General features: G+C 48.7%; 1 protein-coding gene across 3 annotated transcripts in view; it reads right to left on the reverse strand.

The window, feature by feature from the left end:
- Positions 1 to 25,955, reverse strand: part of CACNA1A (calcium channel, voltage-dependent, P/Q type, alpha 1A subunit) — a 231,026-nt gene that overhangs the window by 87,432 nt on the left and 117,639 nt on the right. For 2 of the 3 annotated variants that reach the window (XM_012641500.1, XM_012641501.1), the window contains exons 6-11: positions 24,454 to 24,647; positions 6,401 to 6,504; positions 5,033 to 5,148; positions 3,848 to 3,904; positions 3,169 to 3,171; positions 2,248 to 2,337 (exon numbers count right to left, since the gene is read on the reverse strand). In XM_012641500.1, coding sequence (XP_012496954.1) covers positions 2,248 to 2,337; positions 3,169 to 3,171; positions 3,848 to 3,904; positions 5,033 to 5,148; positions 6,401 to 6,504; positions 24,454 to 24,647 — 564 coding nt within the window. The remainder of the gene's footprint in view (positions 1 to 2,247; positions 2,338 to 3,168; positions 3,172 to 3,847; positions 3,905 to 5,032; positions 5,149 to 6,400; positions 6,505 to 24,453; positions 24,648 to 25,955) is intronic. The other variant, XM_012641499.1, reaches the window with a different exon arrangement.

A 25,955-nucleotide genomic window follows, 5' to 3' on the forward strand; every position in this document is an offset into this window, starting at 1 on the left:
TCCTGGGCCCAAGAGATCCTCCTACCTCAGCTTCTTGAGTAGCTGGCACTACAGGTGCACGCCACCATGCCTGGCTAATTTTTAAATTTTTTGTAGAGACAGGGTCTCACTATGTTGCCCAGGCTGGTCTCAAGCTCCTGGTCTCAAGTGATCTTCCCACCTTGGCCTCCCAAAGTGCTGGGATTACAGGTGTGAGCCACTGCACCCTAAACATCTATAAATGAATAATGCCAAATCACACACCTGAAATGCTGCAAATTTACACTCCTGCCACCTGTACCTGAGAGTGCTCATTTCCCCACATCCTTGGCAACATGGGGCAGTATTAGTTTTTCATCTTTGCCAGAATGATTGATGAAAAAATAGTATCTCCCTGTTAAGTAAGGGCAGGTATCCTGTCTTAGCCATAGAGGAGATTCTGTCTTGGGCACCCACATATTTTTTTCCAGTGCCTGACATTCAGTAAATGTGGTATGAACAACAACAAAGTTTGCTTATCAAAATATAACAAAACAGATTTAAAAAAAATGGAAGCATAGCACTCTGAGAGGCCAAGGCAGGAGGATCGCTTGAGGCCAGGAGTTCGAGACCAGCCTGGGCAAGAGTGAGACCCTGTCTCTACAAAAAATAGAAAAATTAGCCGGACGTGGTGGTGCGCACCTGTAGTCCCAGCTACTCGGGAGGCTGAGGCAGGAGGAGTAACTGAGACCAGGAGTTTGAGGCTGCAGTGAGCTATGATGACGCCACTGCACTCTAGCTGGGGTGACAGAGTAAGACTCTTGTCTCCCCCCACCAAAAAAAAGGGACAGACATAACTGATCAAACGCAGAAAACATTGAGCGCTATAATTCTTGACACTTGCTTAAAGGAAATTAAACAGACGTACACATACGTGGAAACAGAATAAATTCTTCATTACAAGGAAAAGCGTGTTTTGGCTAAAAATTAAAAATGCAAATGAAAATAAGCTTTACGGTATCATTACAAACCTACTTAACTGGGAAAGGGAATTAAATTGATAATATGTGGTGGCCGGGGTGGGGAATCCACAAACGTACGTGCATTTAGCAAGTTTATAAATGGGTTCCATGTTTCTGAGCTCAGAATGGCTCTGTGAATAATGAGTTGAAAAGCTGTTAATATCTTTGATCCTATAATTATCCCCAAGGAAATACGCCCAAAGGGTGGGGGTAGTAATTGTATATAAATGTGCACAGCGGTGCTGCTCGTGAGAGAAATACTGGAAACAACTCAAACGCCACATTATGGAGCCACAGCTGAGCGAACTATAGCGTATCCACCCTTACAGGATATGTGATTGCGATGGAAATTATGTCAAAACTCAGCAATGAAGTTATAAATCAGGGTTGAGTGGAAAAAGTAGGACATAAAATAGTATGTGTCTGTGGATCAGAAACATGTCTGACTTCCCTCCTTCCTTCGCCTCTTTCTCTCCCTCCCTCCTCCCTCTCTCCTCTTTCCATCCTTTGGTCCTCTACCGTCGCAGCCACACAATTCCCCAAACAGCCTAAATTCCCTCTCCCTTCAATCTTATTTCAGTCTTATTTCCCCTGCCTGGATGCTCTTCCAGCCATTATGAAAAACCCATTTGAAAAGGACCCCATACATTCTCGCTGTAGAAAGTGCCACAAAAGAGACACAGCCTCAGCCCACAAATAAACAGTACAGAAGGGCGAGAAGAAAAAGAATAAATGTCCCCTCCCCTCTCAAAATTCTGGCCTTTGTGGTGGCAAAGGTCTGAGCCCCGCCTGTCACACTGTTCTCTTTGCAACCACCACCACCACCACCACTACCATGGCGAACTCCTACTCATCCTTCAGCTCCCGGCTTGAACATCACCTCTTCCGAGAAGCCTTCCAGAGTGGGCCAAGCCCAGGGTGTCTCCTCTGCAGTGCCATTCCCATTATAGGTTTATTTGCATAATGTTCTGTTTAATATCTATTTCCTGGGCTGGCCTGCGAGCTCCACACGGGAGGGGATTCTGTCTCTGTTCTTATTTGCGATTAGGCATCTAATAAGAGCAGGTCCCCCAAGAAGACTTCCAGAGTGAGTCATAAACATTAGCCAACAGGACTGGGAGCTTAGTGCCTGCCAGGCGCCGGTTCTCAATGCTTTACGGGGACTATTTAGTTGGGAACAGGCAGCCTGGTTCCCGAGCCCTCGGTCCTCCTGTCTCTTGGGTGATGGGTGACAAATAATTGCCAGGCCGCAGAGGAAGCGACTCACCGACGGAGGCGATATCGGCCAGCTGATCCTCGGCTTCCTCAGGGTTGAGCAAATCTGTCTTGCTTTTCTTTATGGTGGCTCTCCGCAGAGCTCCAACAATGGAAACATGGCAAGAGAAAAAGACGTTACCCTTTTTGCAACAGGGACCATGTGAAACAAGAGCGTGTCCTTGGATTTAACCCTCATGACCACTGGTGTGGTGGGAACTAACAGCGTGTCCCATTTTATAGATGCGTAAACTGAGATTCAGGGAGGTAACGTCGCTTTGCCTAAGGGGTAAAGATAAGAATCAAATCCTGTTCAGTCTGACTCCCAGGTCTGGGCTCTCAGTCACTATTTTCTCTCTGGTCTGTTTTTATTTTATTTATTTATTTTTTTTGAGACAGAGTCTCACTGTGTTGCCCGGGCTAGAATGCCTGGCGTCAGCCTAGCTCACAGCAACCTCAAACTCCTGGGCTCAAGCAATCCTCCTGCCTCAGCCTCCCGAGTAGCTGGGACTACAGGCATGCGCCACCATGCCCGGCTAATTTTTTCTATATATTTGTAGTTGTCCAATTAATTTCTTTCTGTTTTTAGTAGAGATGGGGTCTCGCTCTGCTCAGGCTGGTCTCAAACTCCTGAGCTCAAACAATCCGCCCACCTCGGCGTCCCAGAGAGCTAGGATTATAGGCGTGAGCCACCGCGCCCGGCCTGGTCTGTTTTTAAATTCTAAGAAACCTCACTTGGAACTTGGCACTGGATACATAGCGACTGTTACGAAAACAGTCCACCCCTTGACTTATAGCACAGCTGCGAGGTAAGCTGGGTTTGTGGATGTTGTCCCCCAACATTGAGGCGATACACCCCCAAGGGCTCTGAGGGGGAGAGTGAGTGCAGGTATACACTCCCAATAAAGAGATTTAGACACCCTGCATGGGTAACCTCCTCCCCTCACCAAAATAGTAAAATTTATCTTATAACCTCCCAGTTCTTTTATTTCCTTCGAATGCCTGGCGTTTTCAATCAAAAGTCATCACTCTGTCCAACAGCTTTCTATAAATCTCAGGCAACAAGCTGTATTTTTCATGGAGAATTATTATTTTTGTTAGTGTTATTATTATTAACTTGCGAAAACGCATCCCTCTGGCCTGTCTCTAAATCCTAAAAAACTTCACTTTCAGGGACCCCCAGAATGGATTTGTGGTGACCCTTGTAGCCCGTCCCCTGACTCCCAGCAGAGCTGCTGGACACGTTGTGGGTTTACGAACAACCAAAACGAACATCAACCTCAGAAACAATCCCGTAGGGTAGGTATTATTTATACTATGCCCATTTTACAGATGATAAAAACAGAGGTGCAAAGCAGAAAAGGCTGGGCATGTGGTTCAGGCGGAAAAAGGAAAACCCTGTAGCCGCTTCCTGAAATTCTTCCAGGAAGCAGATTCCTGCCATTCCCTGGACCATCCTGAACCTGACCTGGTCTTGGGTTCGTTCCTGGCATGACCTGGGCCCTGAACGTCCATCCCATAGAGGCCCCTTGGAACAAAGTTGCCTGTTCCCCTGGCCCCAGCTGCTCCCACCTCCCCTGAGACCGCCGCGGAGCTGGGTTCAGAGCAGTTACCATCAAAGGGATGCCGCTGCTCTCCGTCCGTCTCGTCCTCCGCGAGAATCACCTCTTCTGAGGAGGAAGAGCACAGAGTTAAGCCCCCTCGTCTGGAGGATTGCCCTGTGGAAGAGCTGCCTTGGACTGGGAAGGAGAAGGGTCTCCCTGGCCACCCCCCACTCTCCCCTGGCTGATGCTGACAGCACAACCCGCCCAAAACGTGCTGCTGGGTTTTGTCTTGTAGGACTCCAAGCCCCAGCTCAGCGACAGTGGTAACAGCCAACATTATTCCCATTTCACTCAAAAACCAGCATCCTCACCACAGCCTAGAAGCCCACGCTTGACCTGTCACCTCCTTGTCCTCCTCTCCTCCAACTCTCCGCTTTACTCTCTCCGGCTTCCTTGCTACGTCTCAAGTACGCTCCGACCCCAGGGACTTGGCACGTGCTGTCTGCTGCATAGAATCCCCCTCCCCCTGACATCCCTTCACTTCCTTCTGGTCTCTGCTCGGCCCTCACTTCATCAGAGAGCCCTTCCCTGACCACCCCCCTCCAACTGTTCTCTGTTTCCTACTCTGTTTTAGCTTTCTTCTTCGCATTTGGGCAGCACCCGACGTCACATGTATCTGTTTGTTTTTTTTGGTCTCTCTCCCTAGAATGTCAGAACCCCGAGAGCAGGGATTTGGTCTGTTTTGTTCACTACTGTATCCTCTGTGCCTAGAATAGTGCCTGACACACAGCAGGTGCCCCATAAATGTTTGTTAAATGGCCGAAGAAATAAATAGGTGCCTACTGAGTGTCAGTCACTTGTGTTCTTCCCAAGTGACTTAGCTAGGATTATTTCCCTAAATACTCAAATAGCCCTACAAGGCATGTACCATCATTATCTCTATTTAATAGCTGGGGAAACTGAGACACAGGCAGGGGAAGTACATCGCTAGAAGGTGGCAGAGCCAGGATGAGGACCAAAGTCTGATTTTAGAATTCAACAATTAAGTGGTGTCATATCCTGGCTTTATCCCAGAAATTTTAATATCAAACTCTGGATTCTTGTTGCTGAAATTTGGCGCTAGCAATTTAGATTCTCTTTCTCCTCCCATCATGACGCTCCCAGCTCAACCCTCTCCAAACTGTATGCATGACCCCTCTGTGTGCTCTGTGGCTGAGCTCTCCATCCCTGGGTCCCAGGATGAAAGGGCCTCACCTGCTTTTGAGATCCATTCCATGTACCCATTGAGCTCACGTTCAATCTGCTGTTGCCGCCTCAGCTTCAGAAAAGCCCGCCGGTTCTCCACCCGCTCCCTTTCTTTGGCAAACTCCCTGCAGAAGCACAAAAAATCCAGGGTCTGGCTGTTTTGGAAATTTTAGGGAATGTGTGTATGTGTTTGAGAGTTCAGAAGTCTCTGGAGCTCAGAGGTTTTCAACAGGACAAGTCAGTTCTTGTGGGAGAAGATCAGAATATTACAGGGGTGGGTATCTCTCACACATTTCCCAGCAACTGCACCAGGTAAAGAAAAAAAGCAAAAGCATAAAACCAGGTGTGCCAACCTCCACTGGCTACACACCCCGTTCTCATTCTTTCCATAATTCTGGCTAAAAAAATATTTTCAGCCCTCTTTTATGTTAGACCAATAAGACATGAGCTGAAGATTCCTACAGCAGTTCCATTTCTCTGGTATAGGCCTCGCCTCTTCCTGTTTCCCTTCTTCCTCTTCCTGTTTGGAACATGGGACGGCCGTCTTGAGACAATGAGGTATCCATGAGATTGGATGCCTCTGGTAAAGATGTCAGAGTGGGCCGGGCACAGTGGCTCACGCCTGTAATCCTAGCACTCTGGGAGGCTGAGGCGGGAGGATCGTTTGAGCTCAGGAGTTTGAGACCAGCTTGAGCAAGAGCGAAACCCTGTCTCTACTAAAAAAAATAGAAAGAAATTGGCTGGACAACTAAAAATATATATAGAAAAAATTAGCTGGGCATGGTGGCTCATGCCTGTAGTCCCAGCTACTTGGGAGGCTGAGGCAGGAGGATCGCTTGAGCCCAGGAGTAGCTAGGCTGATGCCACGACACTCTAGCCCGGGCAACAGAGTGAGACTCTGTCTCAAAAAAAAAAAAAAAAAGATGTCAGAGTGGAAAGCTGGAAAGATCTGGGGTTGTTGATGGCACTGTAGAGCTCCCCAGACTTCTTGTGGTGAGAAAAATGAAGCCCACTTGTGATTAAGCCAAAAAAACAATCTTGGGGGTAGAGGACAATGAATATCAGGAAAATGCTAGTTTGATTGTATGCTATGATTTATATTTGGGAAACAGGGGAGGGGGAAACTCAAACCATTGTTTTTTTTTTAAAAATGTAAATTACAGAAAGTAATGCCCCCATGAAACCCCCTCATTGGGTACCCCTGGCAGTGCACAACCTATGCATCTGTACATGGCTTGCTAATGACAGTCTGCTAAGCCAAAACAAGGGAAGAAACAGTTTCATTTACTGTCTAGTGAATGAAAAAAGCTTCGATGGCCTCTTCATGGGTAGAAGTTGGCAAGTAGGAGAGGGATGGGGGGAAGAGCAGAGACTTACCCTGACAGCACACCCAGCACGAGGTTCAGCATAAAAAAGGAGCCGATGATGATGAGGGGGATGAAGTACAACCAGTTCCAAGTGTTCCCTGAGGCATCGTTGCTCTGTGGGGTGTGAGGAAGGAAAGCAGGTAGGAGTTGAGTGGGACTTCAGTAGGGGGGACCTGACAGGTGGGGGAAGGGGGAACCCTGGTGCTTTAAAACTTCTTGGCCTGTGGAGTCCTTTAGGTCTGGCAGCCAGGAGAGGGAAATGTAGGGGTGAGGCTCAACCAGTGGGGGAAACCCCTGAGGTACCATCAGAAGGGCAAAGCTCCCTCCAAATCACGCTGACTTCACAGGATCTGAGACCCAGCATGAAACACAAGAGAACTTCCCAGACTAGAGTTCAAGAGGAGAAGGGAAAATCCTCCACAGAAATAGATAAATGAATCCCTGGCTTCCTCCCTTCTCCCAACAGTCTCTCCTTAGAGGAGGTGCATGACCACAGGGTCTGATGGCCTGGTGAAGTCACCAAGCCCCATGGCAGGGCCTCAAGTGTCTCCCTTTTCCATTCCCTGCATGTGTCAATGTCAACCAAAAAATTCCCAGGAGTCCCCAGCTCAAGTTTCAAGGGGGAAAAAGTCCACAAATAGAACATTCTTCTCTCAAACAGAGAACAGAGCACTGTAGCAAGAAGGAAGAAAGAGGAGGGGAAGAAAATTAGGAACAGAGAGAGGTAGGGAGGGAGAAGGCTGTGAGAGTGATAAAAACCAGCATTTGTAGAGTATTGACTTTGTGCTAGGCCCACTTCCAAGCACACTACCTGTGTTAACTCACTCAATCCTCATGATGTTATCATAACTCACATTTTACAAGTAAGGAAACTTCTGCGTCACAAAGACAAAACCCCCAGCCCATGGCCACTGAGCTAGTTAGTGGTAGGTATGGGATTTGAACCAGGGGCTGAGCCCCAGAGTCCATGGACTTAACCGCTCTATGCTGGAGAAGGCTTGGCTCTGGCCATCAGGGCAGGGGGAGACTTCCAGTGGTTCATCACCCTGTGGTACCTGCAAAATGCAGGGCTCCCAAGCGTGGCTTTAAAAGCCCACCTTTAAAAGCACATATGACACAGCTGCTTCACAGCTGGAAGAAAGGCTAAATGAGAAAGAAATTAAAATGAGGTCATTACTAACAGGTATCTGTGGGGCTGTGGAGCAACTGGAACCTTTATACCTTGCCGATGGGAGGGTAACATGGTGTATTAATCTCCTGTGGCCGCCGTAACAACCATAAACTCGGTGGCTTAAACAACAGAAATTTATTGTCTTACGATTCTGGAGAACATAAGTCAAAGATCAAGGTGTTAGTGGGGCTGGTTCCTTCTGAGGGCTGTGAGAGAGAATCTGTTCTATGTCTCTCTTCTAGCTTCTGTTGGTTTGCTGGCAACCTGTCGTGATCCTTGCCTTGTAGAAGCATCACCCTGATCTCTGCCTTCACTTTCACGTGGCATTCTCCCTCTGTGTGTGTCTGTGTCAAAATTTCCTCCTTTTATAAGGACACCTGTAATATTGGATTAGGGCCCATCCTAATGACCACATCTCAGCTAAGTACATGTGCAATGACCTCACTGAGGTAGTGGGCGTTAGGACTTCAACACGTGAATTTTGAATGGATGCAATGCAACCCCAAACACATAACCCATACGCTTGGAAAAATGGGTTGAGAGTTTGTACTAAAACTAAGTACAGCCATGAGCTGCTTAACAATGGGGATAAGCTCTGGAAAATGCATTGTTAGGTGATTTTGTTGTTGTGTGAACATCCTAGGGTGTACTTACACAAACCTACACGGTATAGCCTACTACGCAGCTAGGTTATCTGGTATAGCCAATTGCTCCCAAGCTACAAACCTGTACAGCATGTGACTCTACTGAACACTGCAGGCAACTGTGGCACAATAGTATTTGTGTATCTAAACAAAGAAAAGGGGCAGTAAAAATATGATATTATAATCTTAGGAGGCCAGGCGCAGTGGCTCATGCCTGTAATCCTAGTACTCTGGGAGGCTGAGGCAGGAGGATCTCTTGAGTTTAGGAGTTTGAGACCAGCCTGAGCAAGAGCAAGAGCAAGACCCCATCTCTACCAAAAAACAGAACAATTAGCTGGGTGTCATGGTGTGGGCTTGTAGCCCCAGCTATTCGGGAGGCTGAGGCAGGAGGATCGCTTGAACCCAGGAGTTTGAGGCTGCAGGGAGCTATGATGACGCCACTGCACTCTAGCCCGAGCAACAGAGTGAGACTCTGTCTCAAAAATTAATAAATAAATAAATACATATAATCTAATGAAACCACCATTGTGTAAGGGGTCTGTCATCGACCGAAACATAGTTACATGGTGCACGTGTCTTCACCAAGACCCAGCAACTCCGCTCCCGGACAGTCACCCAATAGAAATGTGAACCTGAATTCGCCAAAGGCACGCACCAGAACGTTCGTGGCAGTGGTATTCACGATAGCCCCGAACTGCAAACACTCTGAATCTTTATGTACAGGAGAGGACACATAAATGTAACATTATGCAATTAATGACTGCCACAGGTCGCCACACGAAATCTCACAAAGTTAATGTTAAGCAAAAGAATCCAGACAGAAAAGAGCTTCTATGTCGGATGCCGTTTATACAAAATATAAAAACAAGCAAACTCGTGGATGGTGCTTCAAGTCCCGAAGGCGGTAACCTTTGGGGGAGGTAGTGATTAGACATAGACTGTGAGGGGGGCTTCTGGGGCCCAGAAGGTTCTGTTTCCTCACTTGGTGCTGGCTACAGGGGTGTTTAGTTCGTGAAAATTCATCAAGCTCTTCCCTTATAATCCATGGGGTTTTCTGCAGGTTTATTTTATTTCAATTATTACAAAAAAGTTTTACTTTCTTAATTTAAAAGTCAACTTTATCTTAAAAAGGAAGGGCATTCTGATACCTGCTGCAGTAGGGATGCACCTCCAGGACATTACGTGAAGTGAAATAAGCCAGTCACAAAGGGCAGACACCGTGTGATTCCATTTCTGGGGCGCCAGCGTTGTCAAATCCACAGAGACAGAAAGCAGAAAGGTGGGTGGCAGGGGCTGGGAAGGAGGAGGGTTAGCGTTTAACAGGGACAGAGTTTCAGCTGGGGAAGACGGAAAAGTTCGGAGGGTGGATGGTGGTGATGGCTGCACAACAACCATGTGCTTAATGCTACAGAACAGTGCCCTTAAAAATGGTTAAGATGGTAAATTTTATGTCATGCATATCTTGCCCTGATTAAAAAAATGCAAAATGAAACCACCACCACCGCCGCCAACAGAAAAGTCAGCTTTAATCACGGACACAGACAGGTTGTGGGGACAATGAACGTGCCAGCCCCCCAGTCCGCACCCTTGTGCTAACAAGCCCAAAAGGTTCCAAATGCTTTGCTTCTAGAAGTTTCTGGGAGAAAGAACGGACTCAGAGGAACACGGCTGGACAGAGGACAGGGCTGTGCTTTGTGCCTCTCCCCCTCTGTCGCCGAGGCGGCTGAGGGCTTCTCGTTCCCATTTCTCAGGGCTAAATATAGCCCCGGGAGCAGAAGCCCGCACTGGCCGGCAGTAGGCAAACTTGGCGCTGTCACGAGGGGCAGGCTCGGATAATGGGGACGGGGCTGGGCTTGGGGGAGGGGCAGGGCGGAACAGGGAGAAGCAGCCGAGGTCACTCCGCACCAAGGCAGTCCCTTCATCTCAGACGCTAGCAGCAAGAGCTGCATCAGCCCACACCTGACTCCAGGACAGGCTTAGGGGTCTTTGGCCATGTGACATGCTGTCCAGCAACTTAACAGACACCCGGCAGGGCGGGGGCGGGGCGGCTGGCCTGTTTGAGCTCATTGAATCCTCTCATGAACCCAAAGAGGCAGTCACATAATCATCCCCATCCTCCCAGGTGGGGAAACTGAGGCACAGAAAAGTAAAGTCACATGCCCATGGCCCTGTTGTGGGTTGTACTGGGTGTCCCTGAAAAGATGTGCCGCAGTCCTACCTGGTCCCTGTGAATTGGAAACAGGGGTCTTTGCCGATGTAATTAAGATGAAGCCATTAGGGTAGGCCCTCCTCCTGTGGGACTGGTGTCTTTATCAAAAGGGGAAGTCGGGACATAGAGACGGCTTTGCACAGAGGAGGAAGGCGTGTAGGTGAAAGCAGAGATCAGGGCAATATGTCTACAAGCCAAGGAACACCAAAGATTGTCGGCAAACCACCAGAAGCTAGGAGAGAGGTGAGAAAGGGTCACATGGCCCAGCTGACACCTTAATGGTCAACAGATTTCTGGCCTCCAGAACTGTGAGAGAGTAAATTTCCGTTGTTTTAAGCCACTCAGTTTGTGGCACTTTGTTATGGCAGCTACAGGAAATGAATAGTCACCGAGCTCCTAAATGGCAGAGAGGGCCCCTGCACACTCTTCCAACCACATAGCTTCCTACCAGTTCCTCAAACATGCCAAGTACAGTCCTACCTCAGGGCCTTTGCACGGGTTGTTTTCCCTGCCTGGAATGCTCTTCCCTGAGGTTGCTATAAGGTTCCTCCCTCACTTACTTAAGGTCTTTGCCCAATGCCACCTTTTTGTTCTTTGAGATGGGGTCTTGCTCTGTTGCCTGGGCTGGAGTGCAGTGGTGACATCATAGCTCACTATAACCTCATACTCCTGGGCTCAAGTCATCCTCCTGCCTCAACCTCCCGAGTAGCTGGGACTATAGGCATGTGCCACCATGCCTAGCTAGTTTTTCTATTTTTTGTAGAGATGGGGTCTTGGCTCTTGCTCAGGCTGGTCTCAAACTCCCGGCCTCAATCGACCCTCCCACCTCAGCCTCCCAGAGTGCTAGGATTACAGGCGTGAGCCACCACACCCAGCCAAATGCCACTTTCTCAGAGAGGTCTCCTTTCATGGCCCTTTACGATCCCACCCCTCATTTCAGATCTTTTCCTGTTCTATTTTTTTCCTTTAGCACTTCACCACCTATATACTTATTTCCCTTGCTTGTTCGTGTCCTTCCAGATGGAATGTCCATTCCACAAGGGGCAAGAGCTTTTGTCCCTTTTGTTCCCTCCCATAATCCCAGTCCCTAGCACAACATCTGGCACGCAGTTCGTGCTCAACCAGTGTTTGCTGAATGACTGAATGAGAGGCCCACCCAAGTTCCCTGCACAGTCCACACCCTCAACCCCAAGCCAAGCTCCCTTCTGCTCTCTCTTCTGCGCCTTCCTCTCTGGGGACTGGGGTTTCGCTGCCTGATTTTAGAGGCACTTTTCCCTCTTTCAATCCTATTGAATTATTCACTTCCATACCCTGGATTCAACAGTTCCCTGCGAAGAAGTCGGCAGAGGGTTGGGTGCAGCTTTCGACCGGGAGGTGGGCTTTCCCTGGGTGTTGGTGGGTGTGTGTGAGATCAGGAGCAACATGGGGAATAAATTTCACAAGCTGAGAGACTGGAGCTGCCGTGGCTGTTCCGCGACAGTTCATCCGCACAGGCGGGGGCTACGAGTCTCCCCTCTGGCTGTCGTCTCCTGTGGCAGGTCGAGTTAAGGGCGAGTGTGCTCATGAGTGAGCCTTCGGGGAGGGGGAGGGGGAGGGCAGCTTGCTTCACTCGTCAAATTCATTCACAATACCGGGAGGGACGTGCTCTAGCGACCGCCTTGTCTTTCCTCCAACGGCTCAAGCAGTTCCGCTGCCTGGGACGCTGCTCCCATTAGTGCTGTAATCAAATATTTCCAGAGACGAGGTGGGATGGCCCTTCCTGGTCCCCTGTGGTTGGCCAAGGGACACACGGTGCGTACAGGCCAATGAGGATTAAGTGGAAACAGGTGGTGCCATTTGGTGGCCAGAGTATTGAACTTTCAGTGTGGGACCATCCAGGGCTCTTTTCTGTGGTGCAGCAAGTGGCAACATTATGCGTGATTAGCTAGGTCCCAAGCGACTGCGCTGAGCGGAGTCCCCATCTCCCCCGATCCCTGCCTGCATCATTGCAGCACGAGGAAGAAATGCATTTGTAGTTAAAGCCATGGAGGCTTTGGGGGATGTTTATTACCGCAGCGTAACTGTCTGTCCTGACCGATGCACACTGGTATCTCTAGGGTTTGCTTTTTCACTGCCTCCAGGGTCTTTCTTAAATGTCACCTTCTCATTTACTTTTACATAGACCTCACGAGGCAGGTGGGGGAGAGAATGTCTCCTGTATGTCCGATGGAGAACGGATACCCGAAAAGATCAAGTTTAAGGTCACAATGAGCCTGCTGTTTCCGTTCTCTGAGCCTCAGCCTGGAGCCCCTTCTCCCTGAGGTCTCGGCCAATTCCTTCTCATACCTCAGCCTTAGAGTCACTGTGCTCCCCACAGAGACACCCTCCCAGACCTCCCAATCAAAGGGACTTGCCCTGTCCTACGGCTCAGCCAGACAGCTCGTTCTCTCCCAGCACATTCCGCTCTCTGAATCGTCTTGTTGATTTACCCTTTTCAAGATTGTCAGCTGGAACGTCAGCTCTCCCAGGGTAGGGAGTTTTCCTGCCCTAATCCCCAGAACAGCACTGGGCACAAAGTAGGTGCTCACTAAAGCATCAGTTGGATGGTGAAAACTCATGATCCTGAAGTCCCTGCTGGAAGATCATTTAAGTAATATATATATTTAATCTAACTGAAGGAAGAGATTTTATTCTCTCTGCTATACTATAATACTAACAACAGGAAATCTATTTATCCCAAGTTCAAGTGATTGGGCTATTTCGCTGGGAATATAAAGGCAGGAGGTGGAACCATAGTCACATTAACAGAGCCCCATTGGGCAGACAAAATACTTCCCACACATTATATCTCCCAATTCCCACAACCTCCGTGCCCAGTGGACGGGGAAACTGAGGCTGAGAGAGGTGTTGCAATTTGCCTGGACCACACAGGGGGTGATGGCATGGCTGGGACTAGACCCGCCATTCTGGCTTACAATTGACCCCTATTTTCTACTTCACCCCTTCTCTGCATTTGTACAATATTTTATGTTTATAACCACTGGCCCGAGAGGGCCTTAAGGCCAAGGGCAGGTACTGATTCATCGCAGTATTGCCAGTGGCGCCTGGTGCTTAGTAAGTGCTCAATAAATACTCATCGAACTAATTAATGGCCAAGTCCCAGCAAAATCCTTAAGTGCCTTCTGTTTTGTGGTTTATTTTCTTCTATTTTTTTGAGCATAGTTCATTCAGAAAAAATATACAGGATGTTAAAAAGAAACAAACCCAAATTCAGCTCAGGAGAACACCCAATTTGCCAGTGTATGGGATAAAAGTGGGGTGGATTTGACCACGAAAAAGCCAAAGTCTGACGGTGGCCACAAGGGAGACTGTGTGTCCCAGTTTGTACCCGTTATAGATCATGTCATGCCTGTTCATTATTTTTTGAGTCCTCTTTTCCGCTTTCACTCTCTCAACTGTCCTGGTTTGGATGATAAATTATTTGGGCTGTCTGCCCGTGAAGTCTCCTGTGGCCTCCCCCGCGATTCTCTCCCCCCTCACCCTCACTCACTCCCCTCCAGCCACCTGGGCAGCTTCTCTGCTCCTCACACACCAGGAACACTGCTGCCTCAGTGCCTTTGCACTAGCTGTTCCACCTACCTGGGTTGCCCTTCCCTGGGCCTGCATGGCTCTCCCTCCCCCTTTTTCATGTCTTTTTCTTTTTTTTTATTGTATCTATTTATATATTTTTAATTTTTTTATTGATATACAATAGATGGACATATTTTCAGGGTCCATGTGATAATTCAACGCATTCATATAATTTGTTTCATCTGGTCTTACTAGAAGGATTGCAACCTCTCGCCTCACAATCCATAACCCCTATACGGCTCTGTTCTCTTCCTGAGCTCTCACCATCCTGCAACACCACCTCCAAGGAAGGGGTCAGCAAACTACAGCCCCTGGGTGAGCCACCTGTTTTAGGAAACTTAAATTTGATTAGTGCAGAGCCATGCTCATTCCTTTTTTTTTTGTGGAGACAGGGTCTTGCTCTGTTGCCCAGGCTGGAGTGAAGTGGCATCATCATAGCTCACTGCAGCCTCCAACTCCTGGCTCAAGCCATTCTCCTGCCTCAGCCTCCTGAATAGCTGGGACTACAGGCATGTGCCACCATGCCTGGCTAATTTTTCTATTTTTTGTAGAGACGGGGTCTAACTATTGCCCAGGCTGATCTTGAACTTCTGGGTTCAAGTGATCTTCCCGCTGCAGCCTCCCAAGGTGCTAGGATTACAGGCGTCAGCCACCGCACCCGGCCTCATTCACTTATGTGTATTGTTTGTGGCTGCTTTTGCGCTATGACAGCAGACTGAGTAGTTGCAACAGAGACTGTATGGCCCACAAAGCCTAAAATATTTAATGCCTACTATCTGCCCTTTATATCGTTGATCATGAGTTTTCTCCACCAGCACGTCAACTCCTTGGGGCCTAGAAGAGTGCCTGTATACAGTAGGCACTCAGTGAATGAGTGAGCTCCAGTGCCCCAAAGTTGAATGCTTTGATGTTGGTCAAGACAAACATCTATGAGGCTTAGTTCAAAAATCAGTTCCAGGCCAAGTATGGTGGCTCGCACCTGCAATCCCAGCAGTCTGGGAGGCCAAGGTGGGAGGACTGCTTGAGGCCAGGAGTTCGAGACCAGCCTGGGCAACAGAGTGAGACCCCTGTCTCTACAATAATAATAATAATAATAATAATAATAATAAATTAGCCAGGCATGGCATCATGCCCCTGTAATCCCAGCTACTTGGGAGGCTGAGGCAGGAGGATCACTTGAGCCCGGGAGTTGGAGGCTGCAGTGAGCTATGCTGATGCCACTGCACTCCAGCCTGGGTGACAGAGCGAGACCCTGTCTCTACAAAAAAAGTCAGTTCCAAAACCCATTAGTGATCATTTGCCAAGGGACTTGCATTTGTGAACATCACCTAAACATAGTTTTGCTACTTTCCTAATTGAGATTAATCAAGGGAGAGAAATAGAGAGAAAGAGAAATTCACAGAGAAAAGTACAAAGAAGGGCGAGGAAGAGGGAGAGAGAGAGGGAGGGAGGGTGGAGAGAGGGAGAGAGAGAGAGAGAGAGAGAGAGAGAGAGAGAGAGAGAACGCATGCAAGAATGAAAGAGACAAAGAAAGAGTCAGAGAGGGGAGATGAGGGGAATGAATAGTGCCCAGCACTGGGTTCGAATCCTGACTTTGTCACTCCTGGCTAGGCGACCTTGGTAAGTCATTTCACTCCCGCGAGCCTCAGCTTCCTCATCTGGAAGGTGGAGCTGAAAATACCTCCCCTCACAGGGTTATTTTATGAATCAACAGACACGCAAGGCAGAGGCCAGGCACACACAAGCGCCCAGCTAATGGCAGCCAAAATTAACACAAGGCGTCCTGGTCCTGCTAGGACCCCCTTCTTGGTCATAATGGGTCCAGGCCAAGGACCCTCGCCTGTCTGCCTCCCCTCCCTGGGAGCAACTGAGAGAGAGAGAGTAGGTCCTGTCACCCACACAGCGACCCCAATCTGCCTCAGCCCAGCTGGTGAAGAGGGCGTTGGGGACCTTCCCCGGTGTGGGGTGGAGGCAATTTTTGGCTTTTCTGAGCTGCGCGGGGCACATATGGTGAGGGGGTCCCTGTGAAATGGGACCACCTGTCGCTAGAGCAACACCAAGCCAGTGAGCTCTTGTCTCCAGCAAACAGCCTCAGCACAGTGACGGTGGGGTTCCCCGTCCCACCCCCTCGAGCTCGGAGAACCGGCCTTCCATCCCGTTGGCCGTGGGAGGCTGTAAAATGGCAGACTCTGAGGGAGCTGATACTAAGTCAGAAAGAGCTGGATTCTGACCCTAAATCGCTGTGCAAGGCTCTGGGCCTCAGTTTCTTCATCTGTAAAATGGGGGTATTTAAGGCCTTGCCTCAGAGGGTTTCACCATGAAGGAATCACGGGCTGATGCCAGGGGGAGTACCCAGGACAGGGCAGCACGGGGGAAGTGGCTGATTGTTCATCGTGATTCCAGAAGGCTGCCCATGGCCCGCTCAGGCCCTGGAAGGTCTGGAGAGGAGGGCTGTCCAGTGGGCACAGGAGCCCTGTGGGTTCCTCGGAGGCTCCAGGTCAGGGGCACAGATGGGCTGTGTCAACTGAGGCTTGTTTTCTAGCAGTTAGACGTTAGTTGGACCTCACTTTTGGCACAGAATTTCCAGTAAACCTGCATTTGTAGCCCTTAGACATGGACAGGCACTCACCCCCATACCGGAGCCTTAAGGGGACAGGTTCGTCTCAATGTCCAGCCAGTACCCGAACCCTCCATCCTCAGGGGGATGTTATAAATCCCTCCTGCTTTTTTTCAAGAGATGCAGTCACGCTCTACTGCCCTAGGATGGAGTGCATTGGTGTCTTCATAGCTCACTGCAGCCTCCAACTCCTGGGCTCAAGTGATCCTCCTGCCTCAGCCTCCCCAGTAGCTGGGACTACAGGCGTGTGCCACCTAGCTTGGCTAATTTTTAAAAAAATTTTTCAGAGATGGGGTCTTGCTATATTGTCCAGGTTGGTGTTGAACTCCTGGGCTCAAGTGATCCTTCTGCCTTGACCTCCCAAAGTGCTGGGATGACAGGTGCGCAACATCCCACCCGGCCATGAATCTTTTACAAAAAAATTCTGATAATAATCTCAATATGTTTGTCTTCCACCCACACATCATGTCTTTTATTTATAACTTTAAAATCATGGCTCAAGTACGTTAAGAACCTGTGAGGTAGTGGACCCTCCTGTTTCTGCTCTTCCAACCTCTCTGCCTCAGACTTTAGTGAGAGTTTTAAGAAATCGTTCCTCAAAAAAGTACCTCCTCTCGCTCTCTTTCCCTCCCTCCCTCCCCTCCTCCCTTTCCCTCTCCCCATCTCTATCTCGCTGGGACCAGCTCAGGGCACAGGGAGGAAGAAATCACAGGGCTTATATCCTGGTACTCCGCTGCCCGGCTAGGCAACCTCAGGCAGGTGTCTCGACATGTCTGAGTCTTATTTGCACAATGGAGACTAATAATCTCTCCCTCACAGGTTTTTGTAAAAAAACCAAAACTCCAGACTTTATTTGGATTGCATTTGTTTTTCTATTAATGTCCCCTTTCCGTTGCAGGTCCCACATTGCCTACAGTTGGCATGTCTTAGTTTGCTCATCTGTGACCATTTCTCTGCCTTTCCTTGTTTATCGTGACCTTGACAGTCTCCAAGGTATCTTATCTTGCAACATAGCAAGACCCCATTCCTACAAAAAAATTTTCTTAAAGATTAGCTGGGCGTAGTGGTGCATGCCTTTAGTCCCAGCTACTCAGGAGGCTAAGTTGGGGGGATCGCTTGAGATAAGCAGTTCGAGACCAGCCTGGACAACACAGCAAGACCCCGTTTCTGCAAAAAATAAAAAAATCAGCTGGGTGTGGTGATGCATGCCTGTAGTCCCAGCTACTTGGGAGGATGAGGCAGCAGGATCGCTTGAGCCCAGGAGTTTGAGGTTGCTGTGAGCTATGACGATACCACTGCACTCTAGCCTGGGTGACAGACTGAGACCCTGTCTCTAAAAAATAATAATAATAATAATAAATGAAAATGATAAATGGAGTTCTTCTGTAAAGCAGATTTGCCTCTTATTAATTTATCTTGTGCATTTAATAATAAAATAAGAGTGATCATTTATTGTTGATATATTAATCCATTAATCAACCATTTATTTATTTTAGTGTAGACTTTCTCTGGACAGATTATGTAAGATTAACACAACCAGAACATTGGGTGCCCAAGTAATGTTCATTCCCCTCCCTTCCTCTCTGTCTCCTGGTCTAGGAATGACTAAAAATCTTTTTTTCCTCCTAAACACAGAACAAGTTTCAATATTTCTCCTGATTATAAAGGTAAATTGTGGCCAGATGTGGTGGCTCATGCCTGTAATCCCAACACTTTGGGAGGCCAAGGTGGGAGGATTGCTTGAGGCCAGGAGTTCGAGACCAGCCTGGGCAACATAGAAAGACCCCATCTCTACAAAAAATAAGAAAAATTAGCCAGGTGTGGTGCCTGTAGTCCCAGCTACTCAGGAGGCTGAGGTGGGAGGATCGCTTGAGCCCAAGAGTTGGAGATTGCAGTGGGCTAGAATGACGACACTGCATTCTAGCCTGGGTGACAGAGTAAGATCCTGTTTCCAAAAAGAAAAGAAAAGAAAAGAGAAAAAGTAAATTGGTAAATTGCACTCATGGTAGAAAAATTTGAAGATACAGGGAAGTATGGAGAAAATAAAGATTCCTGAATCTCACTACTCAAAGTCCATCTTGGTACAGTGTCTTCCAGGTTTTTTTTCCTTTACTTACATTTTGATATTTATACACTTGAGATCACAAGGCTCACCTTGCCTTAATTCCTTTTTTAAAATTCACTTCTCCCACTCATCATTGTGTGGTGGGCATTTCCCCGTATCCTTAATATTCTCCTGACAGATGATCTTTAATGACGACATAGTATGTTCATATGGAGGGACCAGAAGGTATGTCACCAATTCCCTATTGTCAGGCTTTCTGTGGCTTCCAGTTTTGTTCTGATTTTATAAATAACTCCGGGATGCACATCCTGATATAAACCTTCGACAGCATTGCTAATTAGTCGAGGTTAGGATTTCTTCAAAAGACACTTAAACCAGGATGCCGAGGATGGAAGAAAAGAAACAAATCTAAAATCTGGAAGGGAACCAAAGACATCATGTAGTTGAGCTGCACCTGTTCTCTCTGCTGGGAATGCTCTCCCCCAAACACCTGCCTGGCTCCCTCCTTCTCTGCTCGAACATCATCTCCTCCAAGGAGCCCTCCCTGATTGCCTGAGCTAGACTAGCCCCCACCACCCATCACATCTCCTCTTATGCTGCTTTTATTCCCACTGGGCTTCCCACAGTATGCATTTGCTCACTGTCTCTCGCTTCCTGGGTAGTTTATTATTTATGGTGTTCACTGTTTGTGTCTGTCTCTCCTACTAGGGTGGAGATTTTAATCTGTTGTCTTCATTGTAGCATCCCTGATCACCTAAACGTGGCCAGGCACACACAGTAGCTGCTCAATAAACAATGACTGAATAAATGAATGGATTTCAATGATGTTAAGAGAAGAGATGAGATGCTAGGATTTTTTTTTTTTTTTGGAGAGTTCCATGTTATTTATTTATTTACTTGAGACAGAGTCTCACTCTGTCACCCAGGCTAAAGTGCCATGGTGTCAGCCTAGCTCACAGTAACCTCAAATTCCTGGGCTCAAGCGATCCTCCTGCCTCGGCCTCCCAAGTAGCTGGGACTACAGGCATGCGCCACCATGCCTGGATAATTTTTTCTATTTTTAGTAGACATGGGGTCTCGCTCTTGCTCAGGCTGGTCTTGAACTCCTGACCTCAAGCAATCCTCCTGCCTCAGTCTCCCAGAGTGCTAGGATTGCAGGCGTGAGCCACCGCGCCCGGCTGTGATGTTAGGATCTTAAAGTGCTGCCCACCCAGACGGGCGACCTCCACTGCGTATCTGTGCCCATGGACTCCAAGTTGCTTGGACCAAGCGCATCTGGACTCTCTGTGGGTCTCAACCTACGGGCTTGTTCAGAATCAAGTAACACAGTTGGCTGTTGTTGCCACGCCCACAGGCCTCGAGTCTAGCACCAATCACAGGGTGCAAAGATTCCAAACATTGTGCCTGCCTGCGGCCAGAGTGAGAAGCATCCTAGGACCAGCCCAGCCAGGCTAGCAGATGGCTGCCCCAAAGAGTCCCTAAAAGCAACAGCTCTGTCCTGCCCAGCAGAAACTCAAAGATTTAGCCCCTACACCCTGGCATTCAGAAACCCTACTGGTTGTGTGGGTGGAGGAGGGAGGGGTTATCTTAATTGTGGAAACCCCCAGACAAGGGTTCTTATGCAAATAGTTTATTGGGGAGGTGTTATAAATGGAATTGTATTTCCCCTTCCTCCAAAATATGTTGAAATTCTAACCCAAGTACCTCAGAATGTGACCTTATCTGGAAATAGGATCACTGCAGATGTAATTAATTAAATAAGATGAAGCTGGGCTCGGTGGCTCACGCCTGTAATCCTAGCACCCTGGGAGGCTGCTGCGGGAGGATCACTTGAGGCCAGGAGTTCGAGACCAGCCTGGGCAAGAGCGAGACCCCGTCTCTACTATAAACAGAAAAATCAGCCAGGTGTGGCGGCACATGCCTGTAGTCCCAGCTCAAGATTCCATCACGAAAATAAAAAAATAAGATGAGGTCATACTGGAGTAGGCTGAGTCCTAATCCAGTATGACTGATGTCCTTCTAAGAAGGAGGAGGAGAGACACAGACAGAGACACACGCAGGGAGGGCGCCATGCGATGGCAGAGGATTGGGATGGGGGACGAGGACCTACAAGTCAAGGCACACCAAGGATTGCCGGCAACCACTAGAAGCCAGGGTGAGGCAAGGAAAGATTCTCTCCTAGAGCCTTTGGAGGGACCATGTGGCTCTGCTGACGTCTTGAGCGTGGACTTCCCCAGAACCGTGAGACAATGAATTGCTGTTGTTTTAAGCCACCCAGTTGGGGCTACTTTGCCACAGCATCGCCAGGAATGAATCCAGGAGTTGACCCCGGTAAGCACCAGGCAGGGCAGGGCAGGTGTGCTGGTGAGCAGGTTAGCCCTGTGGGCAGCTGAGGCCCAATGCCACTGGGGAGATGCAGGCCAAGCCAAGTGCCTGGCCGGGGCCGGGGGGAGCTGGGGTATTTATCCACCGACTCCTCCAAGCATGGCTTCCTGGCTCTTCCGAGGGGCGCCCCACGCGTGCCAGAAGTGGCCACAGCAGTCTCAAGGGAGAGGCAGAGAGGCAGAGAGTAGCAGGTGATCACAGTGGAAACTCCCATTCTCAAGGAGTTTCTGGTCTAGGTTTTCCCAACAGCCCCTCTTGACATTTGGGGCCGGATGATTCTCTGTGGTGGAGGCCGTGCTGCGTATCGTGGGATGTTGAGCACCGTCCCTGGTCCCCACCCACCAGATGCCAGCAGCAATCTCCTTCCCATCCAGTTGTGACAGCCAGAAATGTCTGTGGACACTGCCTAGTGTCCACGGGGGGCAAAAGCCATCCCCAGGTGAGAAGCTGTGCTCTAGGTACACTTTAGGGCCAAATCCCTGCTCCGGTTCCTACCCAAAGGCCAAGGGTGGGCTGTAAATGCATGGAAAGTGTTGGAAAGTGCCTCTGAGTGAGGGGCCATTACCAGCAGGGCCAGGGTGGGGGATAAAGTAGGATCCCACAGCTCACTCGGCTTCCCCAGGTACTGCTGGAGTTGTGATGATGAACAATTCATGCATGTCTCTACAAGGAACACCGTCTGGATGGCGGTGTGTGTCGGATTTACACAGAGGTCACCTGGCCCCAGGCTGTGTTCTAAATGCTTCATGTGTGTCCACCTCGCTCAGTCCTCGAGCCCTGTTAGGGAGGATTGTGCTTCTCTCTTTTCCCCATTTTGCACATGTGGACATGGGGGCGCAGAGAGGCCAAACAACTTACCCAAGGTTGCACAGCAAGGAGGTGGTGAAGTTGTGAGGAACCGGGGCAGGCTGGTGCCTGAGTCTGTCTCTTAACCACTAAGCTTGCTTATCCAGAGGTGGTTCAGCTCTAAGCCGAGAGGCTTCCAGGGCAAACAGCCCTTGGACGATGGTGCTTGTGACTGTACAACCCTCTGGAAATTCATGGTCCTGCTGACACTTCCTGCATCTTGCTCTGAACCCCCAGATCCTTTCTCTGGATGTCCAACCCTGTGACACATCTCCTTTCTATGTTCGCAATTTTCCCAGTTCCTGTACTTCCATTCTGTCTCTGAGTTCTCTCTAACCTTCCTGTCTTCTACTCTGTTTCCTTCCCAGGAGGGTTCATTTCCTGCTGAGGCCTCCTTTCACACCAGCCTTGCAAAGTAAAACCTAGAACCCATAAAGATTCCCCAGTGAGCTTTGGCCACCTGGGTGTATCTCTTTTCCCAAGCTGTCTGCAGGTGACCCAAGAGAAGATCTGAGCTTGGAACTGCTGTGTGTTCCCAGAGACGCTACGCTTAGACGAGGTCTTCACGCAAAGTACACCACCACGTCCCTTCCCCACATCCTTTATACCTCTCAATAAATTATCATAATAACAGTAGAAATCTATGCTGTCTACGATATGAACGACACTCTTGAGATGCAGTGACTTGTGCAGTACGTGACACACACAACTGTTCATGTGCCTCCTTTCGCTGCACTCTCAACCTCACCCTAAAATGGGCCACTGATAAAAAAGGATTAGTTCTTGTAAATCTCTGTTCACCCACAAGTCAGAGAGGCGGGGATTCGTTAAGGAACAGGCACTGGGACCAGGGGGACAGTTCAGCTTCTCTATGTACAGGAGAAAGCCAGATATTGCTCCTTGAGCAGGCGAAGCCCTGGCCCAGCCTTAACTGGCAATTTCAGCCCTTAAGGCAGGCGAAAGGAGACCTCCACGAGTCAACAGAGGGGTGTGTGTGCGGAGCAGCCCCCCACACACTGCTGACAGGTGACTGGCTTGGGGTCATCCCACCTCGGGGCCCTCTCATCTGAGGAAGGTGTACAGTGCTCAGGACGGAGGCGGCTTTAAAACTTGCACATTTAAATATCTATCAAAATTACAAATGTGTTTAGTCTCTGACCTCGCAAACCTACTGCTGGGAACAGACACCCCCCCATCCTCCAGCTCCGTCTGCAGAAGTATGAAAAGAGGTTACATGTAACACGGCTTGTAGCAACATCATGTTTGATGCCAGTGGACAAGAAACCACCCAGGCATCTCTCCCAAGGGGACTGACTAAACAAACTGTGAGCACCCACACAACAGAGTATTATGCAGCTGTACAAAAGGTTGAGGAGACTCCGTATGTCCTGCGATGGAAAGGTCTTTAGAATACGTTGTTATGAGATAAAAAAAAAATCAAGGACTAGAGCAGCCTGTTGAGGATGTTGCCCTTTGGTGTAAGAAAGAGGGGGGAGGATACAGATTTGATTATGTCTGCATCTGCATAAATACACATCAGAAGGGTATTCAAGGGCCCTAAAGGGATTGCATAAAGGGAATACGGTGGAATGGAGGGTGGAACGGGTGTGTGTCTTTTCAGATATGTCTCTAACACTTTCAAGATCTAGGACAAGCGTACTAACGGAGACCACGTACTATGTGTAAATATTTCAAAGCTAACTAAATAAAACATGCTTTATGCTTGCACTTTACAAACGTACTTTCATGAACACTCAGAAGGTCAGAGCGGAATTTAGAATCCGGACACCCGCGTTGGGTCGAGGCGTGGGGGAGAGTCAGCCCTGCTCCCTTCTCTTCCCACTCGCAGCTCTGTCCCGCTGGAGGGGGCCCACGCGCACGGGTGGACATTCCGGTGTGCATGTCCAAGCTCCAGCCACCCCTCCGATACCCTTGGCCCTCATGGGGGTATAAACAGACCCATGGAAGAATGTCACGTGAGTCCACGGAATCTGGGCTTCGGCAGGGAATTCCAGGACCCCGGATAACCCAGAGTGTGGTCTAGAAAATGAGGCACAAGCTCCTGGTAGACGTGTCCCCTCAGCCCCATGGACTCCTCGCCCCATGGGAAGGGGCATGGTTGGAGCAGGGCCAGGCGGGCCCCAGGGCAGAGCCCCCTTGCCCTGGTCTCTCTTTTATCCATGTCGGCGTCTGCATCACACAACCTTTCCGTATTCAAAAATCCAAAATTATATTTAAACACCTCCATGACAAAAAACTACATAGCATTTGTGTGCCCTCCAGACTTCCATGCCCTGAGAGGCTTTCCCTATAGTTAGAGTTCTGCTGGTGAACCCCTGGGGTTTTCAAAGGCCCAAGCCTCAAGCCAGCTTTCCTGGGGCTGTGTTGCATTTGTCCCTGGGCTGCCTTCCTCGGCTCAGGGTCCCTTCCGTTGCAGCTTCAGGAATCTCACTGGTCCCAGAGGGCCACCTCCCAGGGACTCTGGCTGTCCACATGCACTGTCCCAGCACCACTTACATTGTAGAGGAGATCAGTCCACCCTTCCATGGTGATGCACTGGAAAACAGTCAGCACTGCAAACAGGATGTTGTCGAACTGAGTGATCCCGTTGTTCGGCCCTTCCCAGTAGGGCTGACATTTGGTCCCATTGGGGCAGGTGCGGGCGGGTTCCTCTGTCCCACAGGGAGCCGGAGACTCACCCTGAATGTCATCTATGAAAGGGAAGAGGAGAAAAGTCAAGGGAAGGAGCAGGGAAAACCAGCTCCAAGAAATAGGGACCCTATTGTTGAAAAAAATGGCTACTGGGACAAATGTTATCAGTCTCTTTGAAGAAATGAATGTTTGGCTTTGTCGACTGATCAATTGTTTTCTATTTCATTAATTTCTTCTCTAAGCTTTATTACTTTTCTTTTCCTGTTTTCTGTGTTTTGTTTTTTGCTATTCCTCCCTAAACGTTTCAGATGGATTAACTTTCTTTAAGGCTATAAATTGCCTTTAAGTGCCGCTTTGGCTGCATCTCATAATTTTTGTCATGCATTACCATTATTGTTCAAGTAACATATTTTCCAATTTCTATTATTATTTCTTCTTTGACCCATGGGTAATTAAGATGTACTTCTTTTAAAAAAACTTGTCAGGTACATATATAAAGAGAGAGAGAGAAAGAGAGAGAGAGGGGGAGAGAGAGAGAGAGAGAGAGAGAGAGAATAGTATAATGTATCCATAGGTACTGATCACCAATTTCAACACTTATCTACTCCCAGCCAATTGTGTTTCATCTAGATCTCCTCCAAACACTTTGCCTTGTCCCTGGTATTTTTTTAAAGCAAATCTCAGACATCATATCATTTCACCCATCAATAAGAGGCATGTCTCGTAATTTCCAAACACTTTTAGAATTATCTTTTCATTACTGACTTCCAGCGTAATTGCACTGTGGTTACAGAATATGTTTTGTATATTTTTTTCAGTTTTTTTGAACTCTGTCGAGATGAGCTTTACGGTTCATAATATAATCAGTTTTGGTAAATGTGCTGTGCGCATTGTGCGGTTACTGGGTGCAGCAGACTTCAGACATCCATTAGCACACACATTCTTCTTCTTCAGCCTTGCTGATTTTTTTCCTCTTTAGATGTACCGGGCTCCGGGAGCCGTTCTGGGGGTGAGGGACACCAGTACACACAGTTCCTACCCTTGCCTGAGGGTAAGGAACAGGCGCTAAGCTTTCTCCCCAAATAGCAGGAAGCAGATTGTGCAAATGCCACAAGGAGAGCGGAACGTGCCAGTACGACGACGCCCCTTTTGCTGGAAACCCAAGACAGCTTCCTGGGAAGGCGGCAGCCGTGCCACGTGCGCTGAAGGTTGGTCTGAATCCCAAGGTGTTTACTGGCAGGCCGGGGGAGGAGGGGAAGCTCTCATCCTGGGAGTATCCTCACTTAACCAGAGCAGCGGTCCGAGAGGACTTTATTCAGTGAATGACATTTTTGAAGGTTTTTCAGAGAAGAGTGTGACCTTGTCCG

The sequence above is a fragment of the Propithecus coquereli genome, unplaced genomic scaffold, assembly GCF_000956105.1.
Source record: "Propithecus coquereli isolate 6110/MARCELLA unplaced genomic scaffold, Pcoq_1.0 Scaffold164, whole genome shotgun sequence".
NCBI classification, from domain to species: Eukaryota; Metazoa; Chordata; class Mammalia; order Primates; family Indriidae; genus Propithecus; species Propithecus coquereli.